This window comes from Pagrus major, chromosome 11 (assembly GCF_040436345.1).
Source record: "Pagrus major chromosome 11, Pma_NU_1.0".
NCBI classification, from domain to species: Eukaryota; Metazoa; Chordata; class Actinopteri; order Spariformes; family Sparidae; genus Pagrus; species Pagrus major.
In genome coordinates this window covers 22,666,937-22,685,640 of record NC_133225.1, presented here as the reverse complement: position 1 = coordinate 22,685,640, position 18,704 = coordinate 22,666,937, and the positions used below count along the sequence as shown (strand labels likewise).

Here is an 18,704-nt window from a genome sequence, read left to right as displayed (position 1 = left end):
TCGCGCGCAGACAGGAGCGGCGCGCACATGTTTTCATTCCCAACTTAAAAGAGTCGCGAGAGCAGGACGCTGACGAGCCGCGGACAGGAGAAACAAGAGAAGTCGTTGATATCCGCGGTTTTATTGCCTTTCCGTTCATCTCCTCCCGGTGTGATGTCAGCCTGTCGGGCCGGTTTGGTGATCCTGTGCGCGGTGTTGGCGGTGACTCACGGCCGCAGGAGTTCACCGGAGCAGGAGGATGTTGAGGAGAAAATCAACAGCGCCAGATGCACGTCCAGGTGCCTTACTCTGCACATGACCCAGCTTACTGCTGCCTTCAGACACCTCCAGGTACCTACAACCACTTTGTGTCTTATTCAAGAGTGTTTACCGAGCCTGAGGTCAAACCTGACCTCCAGTCAGCGGTCCACATGACCACCGCTGTGTACAGAATAAATTAGAAATCATAAAATTAAAGAACAGACAGCCACGGCTGAGGGGTTTGATGCTAGACACATTGAAGTGCCCCTCACTGGTGAGTCATCTGTATGAAATGAATATATGGCTGCACAAATTTAGACAGTTTTACCCTCCAAAGGTGCATTACTGGTATTTTCTGCAGTTTTACAGCACATGAGACTGTATCAGTTTTGATCCATATAGTTCAGTAGCTATATTTTTTGTGATAACTTTAACAGTCACTTTAAAAAAAAGCCTCATTTGTCCTAATTTTCTTGCTTCACGTAATTATTTTAACAAATAGGCTATAGGTGATTTGCTTTAAAGGGGCACTGTGTAAGGCAACCTCAGAATTTCAGTATTTATAATATTAATGAGGTAATAATACAAACTCAGAAAAAAAACTTATCTTTTCCATAACATGAATAAAATTTCATAAATGAATAAACAAGCTGTTCTCAGAGGAAAATAAGGTCCCCAGAACACTATTTGAAGCTAGAAAGGTGGCAGGGTCTGCCACAAAGTGAAACAGTATGAAACTGTGTTGTCCTTTACGGTCAGTTTGTTTATTCAGTTTATTCAGTCATGAAAACAAAGAGAGTTTGTTTATTTAGTTTGTTTAGGCATTAAAAAAAAATCAGCCAATGAAGATCTTTCTCTTCTGATTAAAATTTCTTCCCCAAAACTACGTAGCAGACCGTTAATGTTCATAGTGGCCTGTCACCCTGAAATGTTTCACTGGAGGATACAAAAGTGTGAAATGAACAGAAATGACAGGGCTCCAGTCTGACTTTTCACCCTGGTTGCACTTGTCCGCCCAATTTTTCTATTTAGGTGCACCAGCTCATAATTTAGGTGCAACCAATAACACATTTTAATTTAATTCATTAGCACACAAATGTTCAGTTTCACTTGACAGATTTTTGGGTGCATATGCGACCGAAATAGTCACACCCTGGAGCCCTGGGTGATTTGAGGCAAATTACGCCATGAATCTTTATTAAAACACAGAAAACATGAAAATAAAAAAGAAAGAAACATCTTGTACTCTCTGGTCTCATTGGTGAAGAAGCCACGTCAGATAAACTACTCCCACCACTGTCATAGTTGTGTCACTTCTGTCACAGCTGTGCTTCCTGCCGGAGAAACACACAATTGTGCGGTTATCATCCAAATCTTTCCATAAGTCTTTCCATTCTTTCCCTTTTAGAGTCTTTTCAGAAACAATGGCCTCACAATGCCATGTTGTGCAGTGATTTTAGATCAACTAAGTTACACACAAGAGACGAAAAGCACAGTGGAGCACTTACTGCCTAAATAATTAATCCAAGTAAACCATGTGAAACAGTGAGTTGTTTCCAACGTGGTTTTCATCAGGAAGTTTTCAGGTTGAAGTTGCCCTGTGTCAGCGCTCAGAGGGCGAAAGGTACCCAGAAGAAAGAAGTTCAGTTTCTGGTTTACAATCGTTGACAAAATTACTCATCTCAGTGAAATCGCTGGCCCATGTTCTGTGGCCCTTTGTAGTGAGGAATGTGAGATTAACGGGGACATTAGGACGTTACCAAGTTCGAAAAGCCACTTATCGTTAACGGCTTCAACATGTGCATGCTGTGTAGTGGGTGGGAAAGTCATTAACCACAGAGTTTAGCCCCAGTGGCTCAGAGGTGTGTAGCAGAAAGTGTGTGTATGTATGTGTGTGTATATTTGTGTGTGTGGGTTTGCATATGTTCACGTATAAAACTAAAGGTTTGGTCTGGTCCTCGTCCATCTAGAATAGACTCCCGGCACCTGTGCATTGGGTAATGAGGGTGGCCCCTGGATGACTCTCTTGCAGTGTGTGTGTGTGTGTGTGTGCGTGTGTGTGTGCGCGTGTGTGTGTGTGTGTGTGTGTGGTTTCTGGAATGGAGGTGTGAGAAGGGGAACATTTGGTTTAAACTTTATGAAGTGAAGTGCAGTAGTCAGATGTTGAGCATCAAACAGCAGCGATGGAAATGAGAGCAACTGACTGGGACGTAGAAAACAGGCCAAACATTCATTTTCCACTCTGTTTGATTTGTAAGAAATAACAAATTGTTGCACTCCTTTCTGTTACAACTCTTTAATTTCTTATGCAAGTTTGTTTTTCTGCCATACTCGTGGCATTAGTTGATATCCATGGTGTGTTTAGACGAATATTTTCTGACATTTCTGATATTTCCTGATATCCTCAAACAGACAAAGTCATCTGCTGAGAAAATATCCCGGAACCCAGAAAAGGAGAACCACATTTAGTCTTCACACTTTGTTTACTGTACTAAAACACATAGGCCACCTCAAGTTTAGTCTGTCATATTCCCCTAATATCTATTTTTGTTAGAGCCCAACCGATACTGGCCCCAATAACCGAGTAACACGTTTTCGAGTACGGCTGTGTGTTTATGGCATAATATGGTGCGTGGCAGGTACACCTGCACTTGTGCGTAGGAATATGGATGTTGTACGGTTGAGGAAATGTAGTGCTAAAGGAAACAGCTGTTTGACGGCAACGTGAAGCGCCAAAGATGTTCAAAACATAGCGTACACTTAAAGGTGGGACTTATTTTAGGTGGGTAAAATACATCTTGCTGGTTAGGTTTACAGCAGTACAATGCTCTGCTTCCTGCTGGTGTGACTCACTGCATCTCCACACGGGGAGAGCTGACAGAATATTAATCAGCAACTATTTTGATTTTCAGTATATTTTTTAACATAAATGACAATGCTAGCTTGTCCAGTAAAATGTCTCCTTTGACCCTGGAAAGCTGTGACAGGAATTTTTCATCACATTCTGACATTTTATAGACATTAAAGCAATGCATGGAGAAATCAACAGTCAGATTAATTAATAAGGAAATAGTCGTGAGTAGCTTGTATAAGAAAAAAAACTCGTCAGTGACATCATTATTAATGACCAGGACAGCGACAAACAGGAAAGGACCATGTTGACGTGTGACTCAGGAGAAACATTTCTGGATATAAAGGGGCAGTGAAAACTTGTGTGTGTTATACCAAATTAAAAGAGCCTCTAAACTTTGAGCAAACACGGAAACAAGTTTCCTCTCAGCCACATCCTGGGGAACAACATCACTCCCTGAACCTATTATAGGACAGACAGTGAAGCAGAGCTCAGAGTGATGAATGGGTGGGAGAGACTGTGTGTTAGAGCATTCATTCATTTAAAGAACATAAAATGTAAAATACCCTTTTGATAACATCTCCAGTAACTATAACATCAGTGAGGGTGAATGGAGCTTTACTCATCCTCCTCTGTCACCACACACACACACACACACACACACACACACACACACACACAAACATGTTGCTTCCTCTGGCTTCATGTGGGTGAACCCTGTGTTTTTGGCTCTTTCTCTCTCAGTGTGTGTGTGGCTAGTGTGTAGCCACCAGAATGTGAGTCACCAGTTTTCTATTTACACCTCGCTTTCTGCTGCTTCTCTGGGTTTTCCACTACTTTCCCTTGTATGGTGTAATAGTGTAATTATAGCTCTTTGTGTGTGCACACAAGAGCATATATATGCTGGTATGTTGTCATATCCCCAAATTCCTCCTTGATGTAAACTCCTTAAAATAAGGAAAAAAGTGCAGCCTCGCCTGCAGAGCTGGATCTTTCTGCACACACGTAGTAGATCAGATTAGACTGCGTGTCTTAAACACTCACAAGTCTGTGGTGCTGATGAGCGGATGGTTAGCGGTTCTAGCCAGGGCTGAGGGCCCAGTGCGAGGCTGAATGAGCTGCCTGTGCATTCATGTTCATGTGTGTGTGTGCGTGCATGTGTGTCCCAGCTGCTCTGCGGTAGGTAACTCTAATCAGCCCAAAGGTCGCTCAGCCAACCAGTCACGCTCTGAAAAAGACCAGAGACAACAGGCAGGTCAGGTTGCACAGAGACAGACGGGGAGATAACGGCAGGTAGACGGACGCGGTCGAGCACGAAGACAGGCAGGGTGAGCGGGCAGGTAGACACACAGACAGGTGTGACAAACAGACACGAAGACAGACAAGTTGAAAAACTGATATACAGCCTCAAAAGTGGAGTGACATGCAGGCAGACAGGTAGGCAGAGAGACAGGCGGAGAGACAAAGGCTTGTTTGATGCACCTCAGAGATAAAGACTCTGGCTCTTTCTGCGGCTTTGTGACTGCCCCGTCATTTGATCAGCAGAACCAGGGATGGATGGCGATAAAGTTGTGGAGGCGTAGGAGCGACTCTCACCTGAAACCAGGACGAGAAATTCCACGACAGTAAATCACAGCTGGAATGGCAAAGCTTCGAGCGGCATGGCTTTGTTCTTTCAGCTACAGAGAAAGACTCTTCTACCACATCAAAACCATGACGTCATATTATATCTGATACTTTAGCAATCAAATTCCTTCTTTTTCTCATCATCTGCCCATAAAGTTGTCAAATCAACTCATATCTATGGCTGGCTATTGTTAAAAAATTACAGATACTGTTTCTGATACTGATACTGATACCTTTTACTTTGTGACCGGTTCCTGAACAATACTTTTTTCAATATCAATTTTATGAAATCTGTTTTAACAAAAGATCGCATTACACATACACACGGTGAGCCCCATCTCTGGGCGTAACCTAGTGTTTTTCCTGCATGCCTTGAGACAGCCAATCACCAGCAATATTAGATCTTGGCACAACAAGTATGCTGCATGCTTATTAAGTGACGTTGATGAGATCCTTAGGTTTTGAAATTTGGTATCGAATGACAAGACATTTTTTGATACCTGATAGTATTGAGGCAATTAGGTCGGTGCCATAAAAGTGTTGAGGCTCGATACCCAGCCCTACTCATACCTAATTTGTTTAATATATACAAAAAACGAAGATTAAATATGACTAAGCACAGTGAGTTATGACTTGGACTATTTCTTGGTCGGGACCAGTAACTTCCTCTAACTAGAACTCTCTGACTTTCCACCTGTTAAAAATTAACAATTTGCCAACTGGGTGTACCGATTTATTGGCCGATGTTCACCTTATTGAGTGCTGTCGGCCTATTGGCCAATAAGATGACATCGAGGATAGCAGTGGCCAATGTTTATCTGATGTTTGTCATCAATTTTGCGCTTGGACATTAATGATCTACTTGCCTTTACACCCCAGCCACCAGTCTGTAAGTCCTGGAAAAACTCTTAACTTTGAGCAAGTATTTGTCTAGAGGGCTAAAAGAATTTTGAAACAGTTACAAAAAAAATAAGAGTCGTTTCCATGTGAAAGATGATTTCTTGGACTCCCTGACCAGAAAAGGAATAAATAACAACAAAAATAACAAAAAACACTGGCTGCGTTGATATTTTAAACATCTGTCTCGGCCCAGAATTTCACCATCAGGGCATCCTTACAGATGTGTGTGGTATCGATCTTCTCCCCTAACTATCCACCTATTTTCTAAAATGTCGAACTTTTCCTTTGTTGACCGTTAAGAATATTTACTTAACAGACGGAGTTTCCTTATGCTGCTGTCGGAACCGAACCGTAACAGAAAGACAGATGCCGACGTAATAATCGGATGAGGCAAGGTTCAGGGCCATATAACAACCACTATGTTGTGACGCTTGTTGTTTACAGGATGTGGGGCACCACAAACACTAACGTTGACACACGTTCACGGAAACACACACACACACACACAAACACACACACACACACACACACACACACACACACACAGAGGCACACACACGTACACTAATTAGGTGCTTCTGTCGGGAAAGTTCAGACCTCAACATGGGCTTTTTTGGAAGAACTTTATATTGTGTTGAGTGGAAGTTAGTCATGATACACTCACACAAACAACACGTACACACACAACACACACACACACACACACACACACACCGTGGCTGCATTTGCTTCTGGTCATCTGGGTATGATTAGCAGAGTTAATGCCTCGTGTTAAATAGACTTTCTACTGCGCCTCACCGCAAACACTGACCACAACACACACACACACACACACACACACACACACACACACACACACACACACACACACACACACACACACACACACACACACACATAATATGAACACACACACACTCTTTCCTTCTGTCTCTCTCACACACACTCACTTTTTATCGCTGCATCTGGCAGAAGTGTGATTTATATCTCGCTCTCTTTTTCAAACACTGAAGGGTGTGTGCAGCTGTGCGCGTGCGTGTTGACCGTGCACATTTCTATATGTGTGTGCGTGTGTGTGTGTGTGTCCCGGCTTCTTTCCTGCTGTTGCATCCAGTAATATCAGGTTGTTATTCTTCAGCAATGATCACTGTGGACTCAGCAGCCGTCAGAGCCATGTGGAAGTCCTTTAGTGCAAGTGTGTCTCAGTCCGTGGGTCAGTCCTGTTTCTGACGGGTCTCTCGTGTCTCAGACAGATTTCTCTTGTGGATCCCATGATAGGAAAAAAGTTTAAGACCCTGCGTTTTTTACTGTTGGTATGAAATACAGCCATGTGGAAATCCATCATTAAAAATGAAATGGGATTTTTGCACATTTTTTGTTCAAAGTCATGCATCATAAACTGAGCTGAAGTGAAATTCTCTAGATATTGTCATGCAAGGTATCTCGTGAGCATTTGCGTAAGAATTTTGTCAGTGCGTGAACCATATTGTTCAAAGAACATATTCACACATCCAACTAAGGTTGTGACACTTTACAATTTACCTGCATTTCGACACCCTGTAGGAAGAAACATCAGTAAAATTAATAGATTGGGAGCAAGAGCAGTGTGCAGGATGTTTTCAAGACTTGAACCATAAAATGCACCAAAGCATTCTGACCAAAGGGTTTTGTAGGTCTTTTACATGGGTATTAAAGGGGAATTCCAGTTTTTTTAAACCTGGGCCCTGTTTTTACATATTCTGGTGTGTAAATGATTTTTTACTTACCAAAAGTTTTGGAATCAGTCAAGTGAATAATTTACACACCAAAACTACAGGGCCCATGTTGAAAAATGCCAGACTTTCCCTCTAAGATTCATCCATAAACAAAAGTACGATGCCACAATAAATGCATTTGTAAATTTTAAAACCTTCTTCCACTGTGGATGAAAGTACACTTTAAAAAGTTGGCTTCCCATCAATAAAACAGCTCTGAAGACTAAATTCCAGCCAGACGAACAGCAGTCACCGAAATTTATTGCGTCCTGTTTCACAACTAGTATCCACTGCTCCCTGCCAGCCTCCTCCCTGCTCCTATTAGCTAATATTTATTTCCATCATTTACCTTCTTTTGTCTGCCTCCCTCTGCTCCTTTCAACTTCCTCCCTGCCTCCCACATCCAACTGCTCTTCTCTTCTTCCAGCCACCTTCTTCCAATCCTCCTCTTTTTCCCCCCGACTTTTTCAACATGTGCAGCTGTTTTGCCGCAGACAGACACACACACACGCTCCGAGACCCTACGAAACCCCACTTTGACCACCGTTTAATAGCCATACGGCACACAGACCCGTCTAAACTGCCCTGATTGGCTCTGACAGCAAATATGTCCCATGAAATTGACTTGGGATTTGTGTCTGTGTATGTGTGCATCCACGTGTGTGTGCATTAATGTGTGTGTGACAGAAAAAAGGGGAAACAGAAAAAGAAAGAGAGCGTGAAAAAGATTAAGAGAGGGGATGAAGATGTGAGGCCAGCAGGGGGGAAAGCAGCTTTATATCTCCTCAGTGGAAATCTGGAGATGTTTAACTGGCCTCTGCACCGTCCTCAGTTCTTTGAGTGGAGCATCTCCAGTATATCATCACCATCATTTTCAAATCTTCTCCGGTCATTTTTACAGGAGTTGGCAGCAGTGTGGACTCTGAGAGGAAGAGTTGGAGGGTACAAATGAAAGACAGAAAGAATGACAGGCCAAAGGAGGCTGTTCTGGATGAGTAGCAGCAGAAGGATGAAGAGGGAATGTAAAGTGTGTGTGTGTGTGTGTGTGTTTGTGTGTGTGTGTGTGTGTGTGTGTGTGTGTATTGTCCTTTTCCTGCTCTCTGTATCTGTTTTTTCTCCTCCAAAAGAAAAAGAGGGGTGGCTCCTGGAGGACAAATGTTCAACTTACTTCAATTAAGCATCTAGGAGCAGGACAAAGCAGAGCAATGTTGCCAAATACAAAAATCATAATGTTTTTGACTGGATACCTTGGATACCGGACACTGGAAATCATCAACATAATTGGGACGTTTGCAAAATAATTAGGACTGCTCTGTGAATTTGATTATGATTAATGAGGATATGATTAAGATTCAAACCCAGTTGGTGTCATATCACTCAGCTAGAGCAGTATAATTCGGAAAATGACCTCACGTAACTGTAATGCATCCTTTAAAATCAGGAGACAATATTTAAACTGTAGTGAAATATTTAAACTTAACAATACAGATATTCATGTTGTGTTTTTGGTACGTTTTTCTTTATTCTATTGAATCGATTTATCATTTTGCTCCACTGCACAGTAGTTAGACAGGGACTATATATTTTTTCAAGTGGTTACATAGATTGTTCTCTACTCAGAGTAACAGGACAGGATTGCAATAAATCTGGTGGGGATGCATGTGAAACCACCATACATAAAAACCTCAAACAGTACAGGTACATTCAGTTGTAAGGATATTCTGGTAAATGCAGGGAATTTGTAATGGGAGCCAAAGCAGTACATTTTATATAAACAAAACCCTGCAGGAATTCACTGATCATCACAAACGTATGCCGAAACGGTATTTGAGGGTGGAACTTATTTCATTGCTGCACCACAGGGTGCTAGTTGTGCAGCACTAACACATCTTAAAGGGACCCTGTGGAGTTTTATGACCACTTTGAGTGCTATTGAGTAATCCTTTTGAGTGGATCTCAGTTTTGTTTGTCTGCATTTGCACACACAGGTCCCTTTTTCCACCAGCATGGAGCCAAGCCAATCTGGTTCTTGTACCTAATTTTGAACCATTTGGAGCATTTTGACCAAAATTAAATAAATTTAGAGCCAGAAAAGTTGGTTCCTAGAAAGAACCAATAAATAACCTAACCTGGGAACCTTACTGGGTGAATCAATTTCAATAAAGCGGCAATAAAATGGCAATAAAGCATAAAAAAAGCAGCGATTACCCAACAAAGGTGGTGAAGAACAAGCCAGCTAGCAGCTTAACATGGATGTATATGATGCAGGTCTCAAAATGTAAAAAATGAACTGATTTCCAAATGATTTATGAGGAAGGAAATGCAGTCACAGGGTTTTTATATATATACGTACATCCAATTTTGGTGAAGTTAACATCACAAGTCACCTTTTAATTGTATGATGGCAGATCTTTTAGAACGTCACCCAGGGCCGGCCCTGGGCATAGGCAGTATAGGCGAATGCTAAGGGCGCCGTCATCCACGGGGGGCGCCGCGAACGGGGGGAGAAAAAAAAAAAAATAATAATAATACTATTTTTTACCATGGCTATTACTTATATTATTTCGAAATATTATATAAGCCCACAGCAACATAACTTCATAGCAAAGCCTAATAAATACTGGAGAGGCCTTTCTTCTGGGTTCCTGGCTCGTTGCACTGTACCTGCCCTCTGTGAGGGTGGGGGGCGGGGTCGAGAGGCGAGCTGCCTGAATCTGACCGGACCGTGACCCAAGACCAAGAGAGACATTTATTGATACTGTAGCAGAACAACAATGTCCAAAAGACTGAAACCATCCGGCGCCCAGGGAAGGAGAAGAAGGAAAGCAGAGGAAGAAACACGTGAAAAGGAAAGAGGTACAGTAACGTCAATGTGATGAAGTGAATGAAACTAATATGCATCGTAGTTACCTTGTTGGAGCAGAGTGTTAACTTGCTCGCTGACTTCAGACGATAGTAGCATTGTTTAATAATCAGTAAATAGCTGAGTCGACGTAAGTTAATGTTACTCCACCTTAAACTCATCAGGGACATTTGGAAAGTTAACGTCAGGCCTGTTCAGGTGTTATTTTAACCTGTTGGCTCTGTTTTCCAGCTTGTATGTCAGTTAAAATGCTCTGAGTTTTCCATCCACTTTATAAGTAATAGGGCAGTTGTAAGACTTTGGTTTATTGTGTCACAGTTTATGTTTGTTAAAGTTTACATCAGTGTTAAAGTGCAGTTAAAGTGTATTACTGTTAATACTCCATACCTTAGCTTTCCCATATCATTCATAGGCTACATATATATATAGCTACATATAAGTTTCACTGCACTTTACTTTAGTCTATATTAGTCTTATGTATAGCACACACAAAGCATCTGTTTTTTATTAAAATGTAACATCCAGTGGTTACATATACTTCTCTTCTCTCTTCAGATGCACTTTTAAAATATTTCACCACTACCGCCAGTGACACAGCATCAGGTGCTCCTGTCCTCTACCTCAGCACACCAGGGTGACACAGCATCAGGACTAAAGGCTGCACCAATAGACCTGCTGACTGGCCATCTCTTCTAACTGACAAAGTAAGAAAGGAGTTAGTTCACAGAGTCTTAGTAAGTGGGGAAGAAATCAAAAGAAGCTGGCTTATGTACTTAAACAAGAATGACAGCTTGCACTGCTTCTGCTGCAAAAGGTTTCCTCCCAGAGAATACACTGTTTTTATTTTGTATGTAAATAGAATATTCTTCAATATGTTTGTGCAATACCTTATTTATATTGTATTTTTAATTTATCACTTGTTTCTTTCTCCAGTTTTTATTTGGTGTGATATTTTTGACTTAAAAGAAATAAAATCTTGAATACATACATGTAGTTTCTGTGTGAGTGTATGAAAACTGATTGTGGAATTGACTGCGATGCGAGGGGCCGCCAGCCAAAATCTTGCCTAGGGCACCAAATTGGTCAGGGCCGGCACTGACGTCACCTAACACATGAACCTATAAAAGTTTTTTTTCTCTTCCTAAACCCGATTCTGTTCTGGACATACAGCCTGTTTACAGCATGACCAGGTCATAAAAAAAATACAGCTTTTATGTTTCTTTAGGATAAACTACCAGTGGATCCAGAATATACAAGTGAAAATGCGGAGGGCGGGTGGTGCCTGTTTAACATTCACGACTCTGTCAGAATCAGTAGAGGCAGAGTGTGATTGCCTCTGAGCTGTATCAGCTGCTCAGATGTTTGAGAAATTTAAGAGCCTCCTTCTTTTGTGTGAGTTACACTGCTATTATAAGACCTGTATCCATGGCGACACGGTAATTTATGATGCAATAGGTAGCACCTGGGCGGTGTCAGTTTTGTGTAGTCAGAAAGTGTCTTTAAGACGGGATGAGAGAGAGAAGAGGTGTGCAGAGAGACGAGGAAGATGTTTCTCAGTCTCTGTAGTGATACCATGACACCCGTTCCCTACAGACCTGTGACTAATCTGTTCATCAGAGATTTAACCATTACTTTAATGCTCCAATGCTATCTTCTTCTTCTTCTCTCTCTCATCTATCTCTATAGGAGGCTGGTTAAGTAGTAGCCCAAGCATTATCTCTTTGAACAGCTAGTACAGATTACTGTTAAGCCAAGGGTGTCCGACCCATCAATACTCTTTACTCTTAAAGGTATACCAGCATTGGAAAGAAATACACTTATATTTTTCCCAAGATTAGGTTGTTTCACAGACAGCACTTCTGAGTGAATTTTTGCTCATTTGTTCAGAACTTTGTTCAAAACTAACCACTTCTTCACTGCTCCCAACAGCTGTACAGCCGAGACAATAGTGAGCAGCTGTAGCAGTGGACGTGATCTGGGTGAGAGTATGAGAGGAATGAGGCGAACAAAATTTGAGGAGAACTTGGAGCGCTGACCATTTTCACACATATGCTCAGTGGCGGGTCTCTGCAGAAGGCCGGCGTGACTGATGGCTTGTCAGATTTGGAAATTTACAGAAATTGTGAGAGGCAGCACCTCCTCGCCTTACAGTCTGAAAGAAGCTTTTAACCGAACTATCCAAGCAGCACTTCTTTAAAAGTATGTCACGGCCTTAATCTTGCCCTCACTTCGGTTAAGAGCCTCGGCTGTTCTGGTGACAGTGAATTCTCTTAGTCGCCACATGCAGCATCTCCACAGGGCTCATAAGATAAATAAGCCATCATCGTCACACTTCAAAGTCCTGTTTAGCTTCTTTAGCAGCTATTTTATCAAAGTTGTCAATATGCATCTGTTTTGAATGTTAAGAGTGAACAAGTCAATTCAGCACCTTGTGTGCCGTGAAAGCCCTTAACCCCTAATCTCTAACCTTTAACCTATGCACTGTTACCCCGGCTCTAACCCCTTAACCCTCATTATAACAGAAGCACAAAGGCTACTTAAAAGAGGAGAAGGCCTGAAAACTGTGTGTGTATGGGGAAGGAGATGAGCTTGGTTCAGTCTAAATACAGCGCGCTCAGAAGAGGGTTTAGGAGTCGTTAAGATGGCTTATGCCACAGACACACACACACACTAGAGGCTCATATACTCCCTATTGGCACACGCGCGCGCGCACACACACACACACACACACACACACACACACACACACACACACACACACACACACACACACACACACACACCAGTAGTCTAATAGTTGTTTTGCTGTTGGAGGATGGCATCGTGATTGTGCTGAGGATGACAAAGCATTTCATAGGGAAGAGCAGCAGTTCTACCACACTAACTGTCTCTCAAGTTAAAAGCAGCTGACAGGGCTTTCAGTCTGCATTTTAACCATTAAAACTAAAATCTCCTGAAGAAAAAAAAACAAATTGAAAAGGGGCTGTAGGGGGATTCAGGAAACAAGTGATATCATCCACAATCTGGTTGGGCTGATGATGCCAGTGATTATATTCTTTCTTTTCTTTTTTAGGGCTTTATACACTGAATATATTTGGGTTTTGTACTTTTAGTTCAGGAAATGAAGCATATTGCAGATGTTGCCTTGTGCTCTTTCAGCATTATTGTCTGTATCTTTTTTGACATTTTAAGAGTCACTAATCAAATATAATTATAGGTTTATATTATGCTTTTTCTTTTTTTTCTTTCCTTCAGTGTTATATATATACTCTCGTGCATGTAAAAGATCTTGAAAGTTAAAAAGGTCAAAGTCCGCACCAACAGAAGAAAAAACTAAGAAAACTAAGAATCGTAATGTTTTCATTACCTTCCACCATTCTACAGTAGCCTAGAACTGACCAACCAAACACTGACGCTCGAGGGGGCCTTTCACATTTGTCATGCGAAAGGGGCAAAGGGTGTTGCAATCTGCAACCTCACCCCTCGTACCGCTAAATCCTACACACTGGATCCTTAATTGAAAATAATCAAAAGCTCAACATAGAGGCTACCAGTTATCTTGACCATGGTATTAATTGTTTATCATGTTGTTAGATTGATCACCATGATGTAATAGTGACAAAAGATCCTTCAGGTGGTGTTTTATGTGGATGAAAAACAATTTGAAAAGCTGAGATTTAAGGACTCGGGGCTGGTTTGGTTAATCTGTATTTCTGTCCCTGTGCTCATGAGATGACGTCTCCCTCTGTCACGGTGGTTTTAGCGGCCATGTTTACTGGTGGTCTTGACTCACTTAGCAGTAAATGTACACACAATCTCACGCACACACACACACAAACACACACACACATACGAAAACATACATCTCACCAAGTGACGTGGCCTCTGTCTGGTTCAGAAGCCACATACACAGTGTGTGAAGTCATTTTTGCACCCTGAGAATAATTATGTAAATAAGAGAAAGGTTGAGTGTGTGTCTGTCTGAATCAATTTGGTCAGTGACCTTTTAAAACAATATTTTGCTTTCTGTCAGACAGCAGTCTCACATGAATGGGTCAAATGTGGGCAGAATGCGTCAAACACAGGATTTGTCTGTGAAAGATTTATTCCTCTGTGTGTGTTTGTGTTAATCCTCCTCATCCTCTCTGTCTCTTCCAGACTGACCAAGTTCTGGTTTGGTGTGAAAACCACAGACGCTGCTCGCAGGTAAATACACACATACACACACACACTTGTGCTGCTGCATTTCAAGAGACATTGTAATGACTTCCCAGAAGGCTTAACCAAACATTAATCACTTTGTGTTTCACCCCAACCTCACGACCATAATGTTAACCCTAAAACCAAATCTTTGCTGCAGTAAAGACCAGGGGTTCAGCTCCTGCTAACAGTAACTCTGACACATTTGGCTGCGTTTCTTGGTTGGTAACAAAGTCCTTCTAAGCAAGTGTTGCCATCTCGGCAACGGACCCAGGCTTACAAGACCAGACCCATATCTAAATGAAAAAAGCTAGAACATAAAAAAACTGCATGTATGCAATCAAATCTGATAAAAAATGGCTTTAAAAGTTTGGTGACATTGATGCAAAATAAGATTTAAGTGGATAAGTCGATGATGATTTGAACCAATCTTGTCTTTCTGGCTGTAGTAAGTGGCTAAACATACAAAACAGCAGTACAATGCAATGCAGAGCGTTACAGAGATGGAGAGAGAGTCTTTCTCTTTCTTTGGGTATGGAATCTTTATAGCCACCGCACGGCTCCTGTAATAGCAAAGGTTGTGTTTTTAGTTAAAATAACGTCCTCCTCTATATCCCCATTATCCCTCCACCCTGGAGCAAAAATTATATCCCCTGTTTATTCACTTAACACTGCCTGCCAGAAGGGTTCACTGTGTGTGTGTGTGTGTGTGTGTGTGTGTGTGTGTGTGTGTGTGTGTGTGTGTGTATGTGTGTGTGAGCGAGCGTGCTAATTCATTGTTTGATTGAAGAGGAGTTTCCACGTGGTGTATTTTTAGCTGCCAGTCCGTCCACTCTGCAGCAGCTCCTGCGTGTTACAGATTTCTGGACCTCACTGAAGGTGTTTTAGATGCGGACAAGACAGAAACTGATTCTCCATATTTTGATGCAGATGATCATGTTTTAAATCAGAAAGGCTAAAAGATGGAAATTTCAGCAAAACATCTTCAGTATTGTGAAAATAATATGATACACTTTTTGATCACTAAACAAGGTGATGCTCTGTAATCTGCAGCTTCAAAAAATGTCTAAAAAATATCCGTCCGTCGCGACCTTTTACTTCCTGACCTTAACTTACTCAATATTAACGACTTCTTGAAAGATTCTGTCTGCTGTCTTATTGATGTGTTTTCTGAACTCTCCGTTCAGGTTCAGGCCTATTTAAAAGCTTCATCCCAGCTGAAAGCACACCTGAATCGTATTTTACTTACGGCAACATTTCCAAGCTTTGCCACAAATTCACATGACAGTCGGATAAAGGAAAAGCAAAGCAACAGGCGTGCGAGAGAGAGCTTTTCCTGCTATATAGTGCGTATATCAGTAGTGTGTGTACATCGAGGTCAGCCAGGGTTAATGTCAACAACAGCTTAGGGCATGCCCCCCCTCAAACTCCCACCAACAGACCGGTGCAGGGGATACCACACTGAGCAAAACATCAGACTTCAACTTTCAGCTTTACGTAACCCCCCTCACCATGTCGAACAAAAACACAAACACACGGCTCCTTTGACCTTCACCAAACTTATCTATATCCTTTCTTCCTTCCTTCTCTCCCGTCCTTTGTTTCTATTCCTGATGTTTAGAGTTCAACAAAGAAACAGGCTGAGAATGGAAAATATTTTCAAGTTTAATACCATGTCTTAACTTTACTACCTTGGCTTATGCCTTGATGTTGTACATGTGTAAATGCAGTGTGGCACTACGCTGTAACCGACGTCCAACAACAGTCTTTGAAACTGGCCAGTGGGAGCTGACGCTGTGTAAACCACAATTTTCCCTCTCAGACAGCCTGATACTGCACAGACATACACTGTGTCTCTTCTTGCTTGTTTGAATAGCAAAGTTATTAATTCTTACCGTTTTACAGTCTGTTGAAAGTGGCTACAGCCCAATTTGTAAAAGTGACTGCAGCAGGCCAACAAAAATAAATTAGAACAGAAAAACACATATTCCAGTCCTGAGCAATAATTGCCAAGATTAATCAAAATAATGAATTATACAGTGGAGGAAGTCCAACACTGTTGAATGCTCCCATGGTGTGTGTATTTGTTATGAGGATGTGCTGGAGATGTTTAGGCCTTGCTATTTTCTTTATTGATGATGCATCTAGGGAGCATTAAACAATGAGTGCAGTCCACTTTATTATTGTTTCATTAGGCCAACACATATTCCCAGGTTCCTACTCTTCTCTACTCTGTGAGTTCTGCATTGTTTTTGATATCAGAAGCACAGCTCCAAACAACAGGTTACAATGAACTACAGAGAGATGGGGGATGTACCATTTGAAATATTTAGATCATGTTAGCGGCGCTAAGGATGGCAGTGTTTGTAGGTTGGTTCACCACACTGTTCCAGACTGAAATATCTGTAGTATTTAAGGTGTTGAATGGATTACCATCCCATTTTGTACAGACATTCATAGTTCCCAGAAGATGTAACTTTGATTAACTGACTTTGGGGATTTCCTTACTTGTCTTCTAGCTCCACCATGATTTAGGCAACCTGTGGTTTTGCAAGAAAAATCTCAGCACCTGTTGGATGGATGAAATTTTGTGCTCATAATCATGTTCCCCTCAGGATGGGTTGAAATAACTTTGGTGATCTGCACCACTGTCAGGTCAAAAAATCAATTTGTTCTTTGATTTGTGATCCATCCTCAGATGCACTTTGTGTTTAGTGCTAGTTAGCAAATGTTAGCATGCTGAAGTGAGGTGGTTAGCTTTGTAAACGATACAGCCTCACGGAGTTGCTAGCATGGCTGTAGACTCAGTCTTGTTAATACAGTCGTCCTCAAAATTATTCATACCCTTGCTAATTTTTGGGATTTTCTATTTTTGTGATGAAATGACTGCATCTTTTCAAGTTTGTTTATGAGGTATACGTGACCAACAAGTGAAAGAATGACAACAATACACAATTCAAGAAATTCTTCATTTCAGGGGTATTTTATTCAAGGATTCCCAAAAAATGCCATGTTCAAAATTATTCATACCCCTGACAATATCTCAACAAAAATCTTTGTCCTGTGGTCATTTCAAAATGTTACAATGGAATAAATACCATTAACATTGTTGAACAAATGTTAAACACTGCTTTAAAAAAAATAGCATCTTTCCAGAAGAGTATAAATAGAGGAAAAGTGTTCTGGTCATTCTCAATTTCGGGTCATCATGGTCAAGAAGAAGGAGCTCAGTGAAGACCTACGTCGACGTCTTGTGCGTGCCCACAGTGAAGGAAAGGGTTACAAGGCCATTTCAAAGCAGTATGATGTCCCTGTGGCAACCGTCCAGAGCATAATTAACAAGTACAAGAAATTCAATACTGTTAAAAACCTCAGCGGGCGTGGCAGGAAGCGTAAGGTGTCCCCCAAACTTGCCAGGAAAATATGCCGAGAGGTCAACAACAACCCCCAGACCACAACCAAGGCCCTAATTGAAATGCTTGACCAGGCAGGGTCAAAGGTCTCACGGTCCACCATTGAGCGAGTCTTGCACAGAGGAGGTCTCCATGGACATAGGCCTCGGAAGACGCCGCTGCTCAGGAGGACATGTGCAGGCTCGCCTGGCCTTTGCTAGAGGTCATTTGAAGCAAGATCCCAGCTTTTGGTCAACCATCCTGTGGTCTGATGAGACCAAGTTGGAGTTATTTGGCCATATGGATGCTCAATATGTCTGGAGGAAGAAAGGCGAAGTATATAAACCAAAGAACACTGTGCCCACAGTCAAGTACGGTGGTGGAAGCATAATGCTATGGGGATGCTTCTCTTCCAGTGGCACAGGGAACCTAGTCAAGGTCCAAGGAATAATGAAAAAGGAAGATTACATCAGGATCCTTGATGAAAACGTGAAGGAATCTGCTGAGAAACTACAGCTTGGCCACAACTGGACGTACCAGCAAGACAATGATCCCAAACACACTGCCAAGGTAGTGAAGAAATGGTTCAAGGACAATGATGTCAACGTCCTAGAATGGCCAAGTCAGAGTCCTGACCTGAATCCCATCGAGAACTTGTGGCATCACTTGAAGACCAGAGTGATGGCTAGGAAACCGACCAACCTGATCCGGCTTGAGGCTTTCGCAAAGGAGGAATGGGCAAACATCCCACAGGAGACATGCAGGAAACTGGTGGACACATACAAGAATCGTCTCAAAGCAGTCATAAAAAACAAAGGCTATGCTATTGACTATTAAAGAAAGACATTGGACTAGGGTATGAATAATTTTGAACATGG

The 18,704-nt window shown here is 41.8% G+C and overlaps 1 protein-coding gene across 2 annotated transcripts in view; it reads left to right on the top strand.

Moving 5' to 3' along the window:
* anos1b (anosmin 1b) overlaps positions 1–18,704 on the top strand; it is a 48,134-nt gene continuing 29,430 nt past the window's right edge. For both annotated transcript variants that reach the window (XM_073476763.1, XM_073476762.1), the window contains exons 1-2: positions 1–330; positions 14,393–14,440. In XM_073476763.1, the coding sequence (XP_073332864.1) occupies positions 154–330; positions 14,393–14,440 (225 nt within the window). In that variant the 5' untranslated portion in view covers positions 1–153. The remainder of the gene's footprint in view (positions 331–14,392; positions 14,441–18,704) is intronic.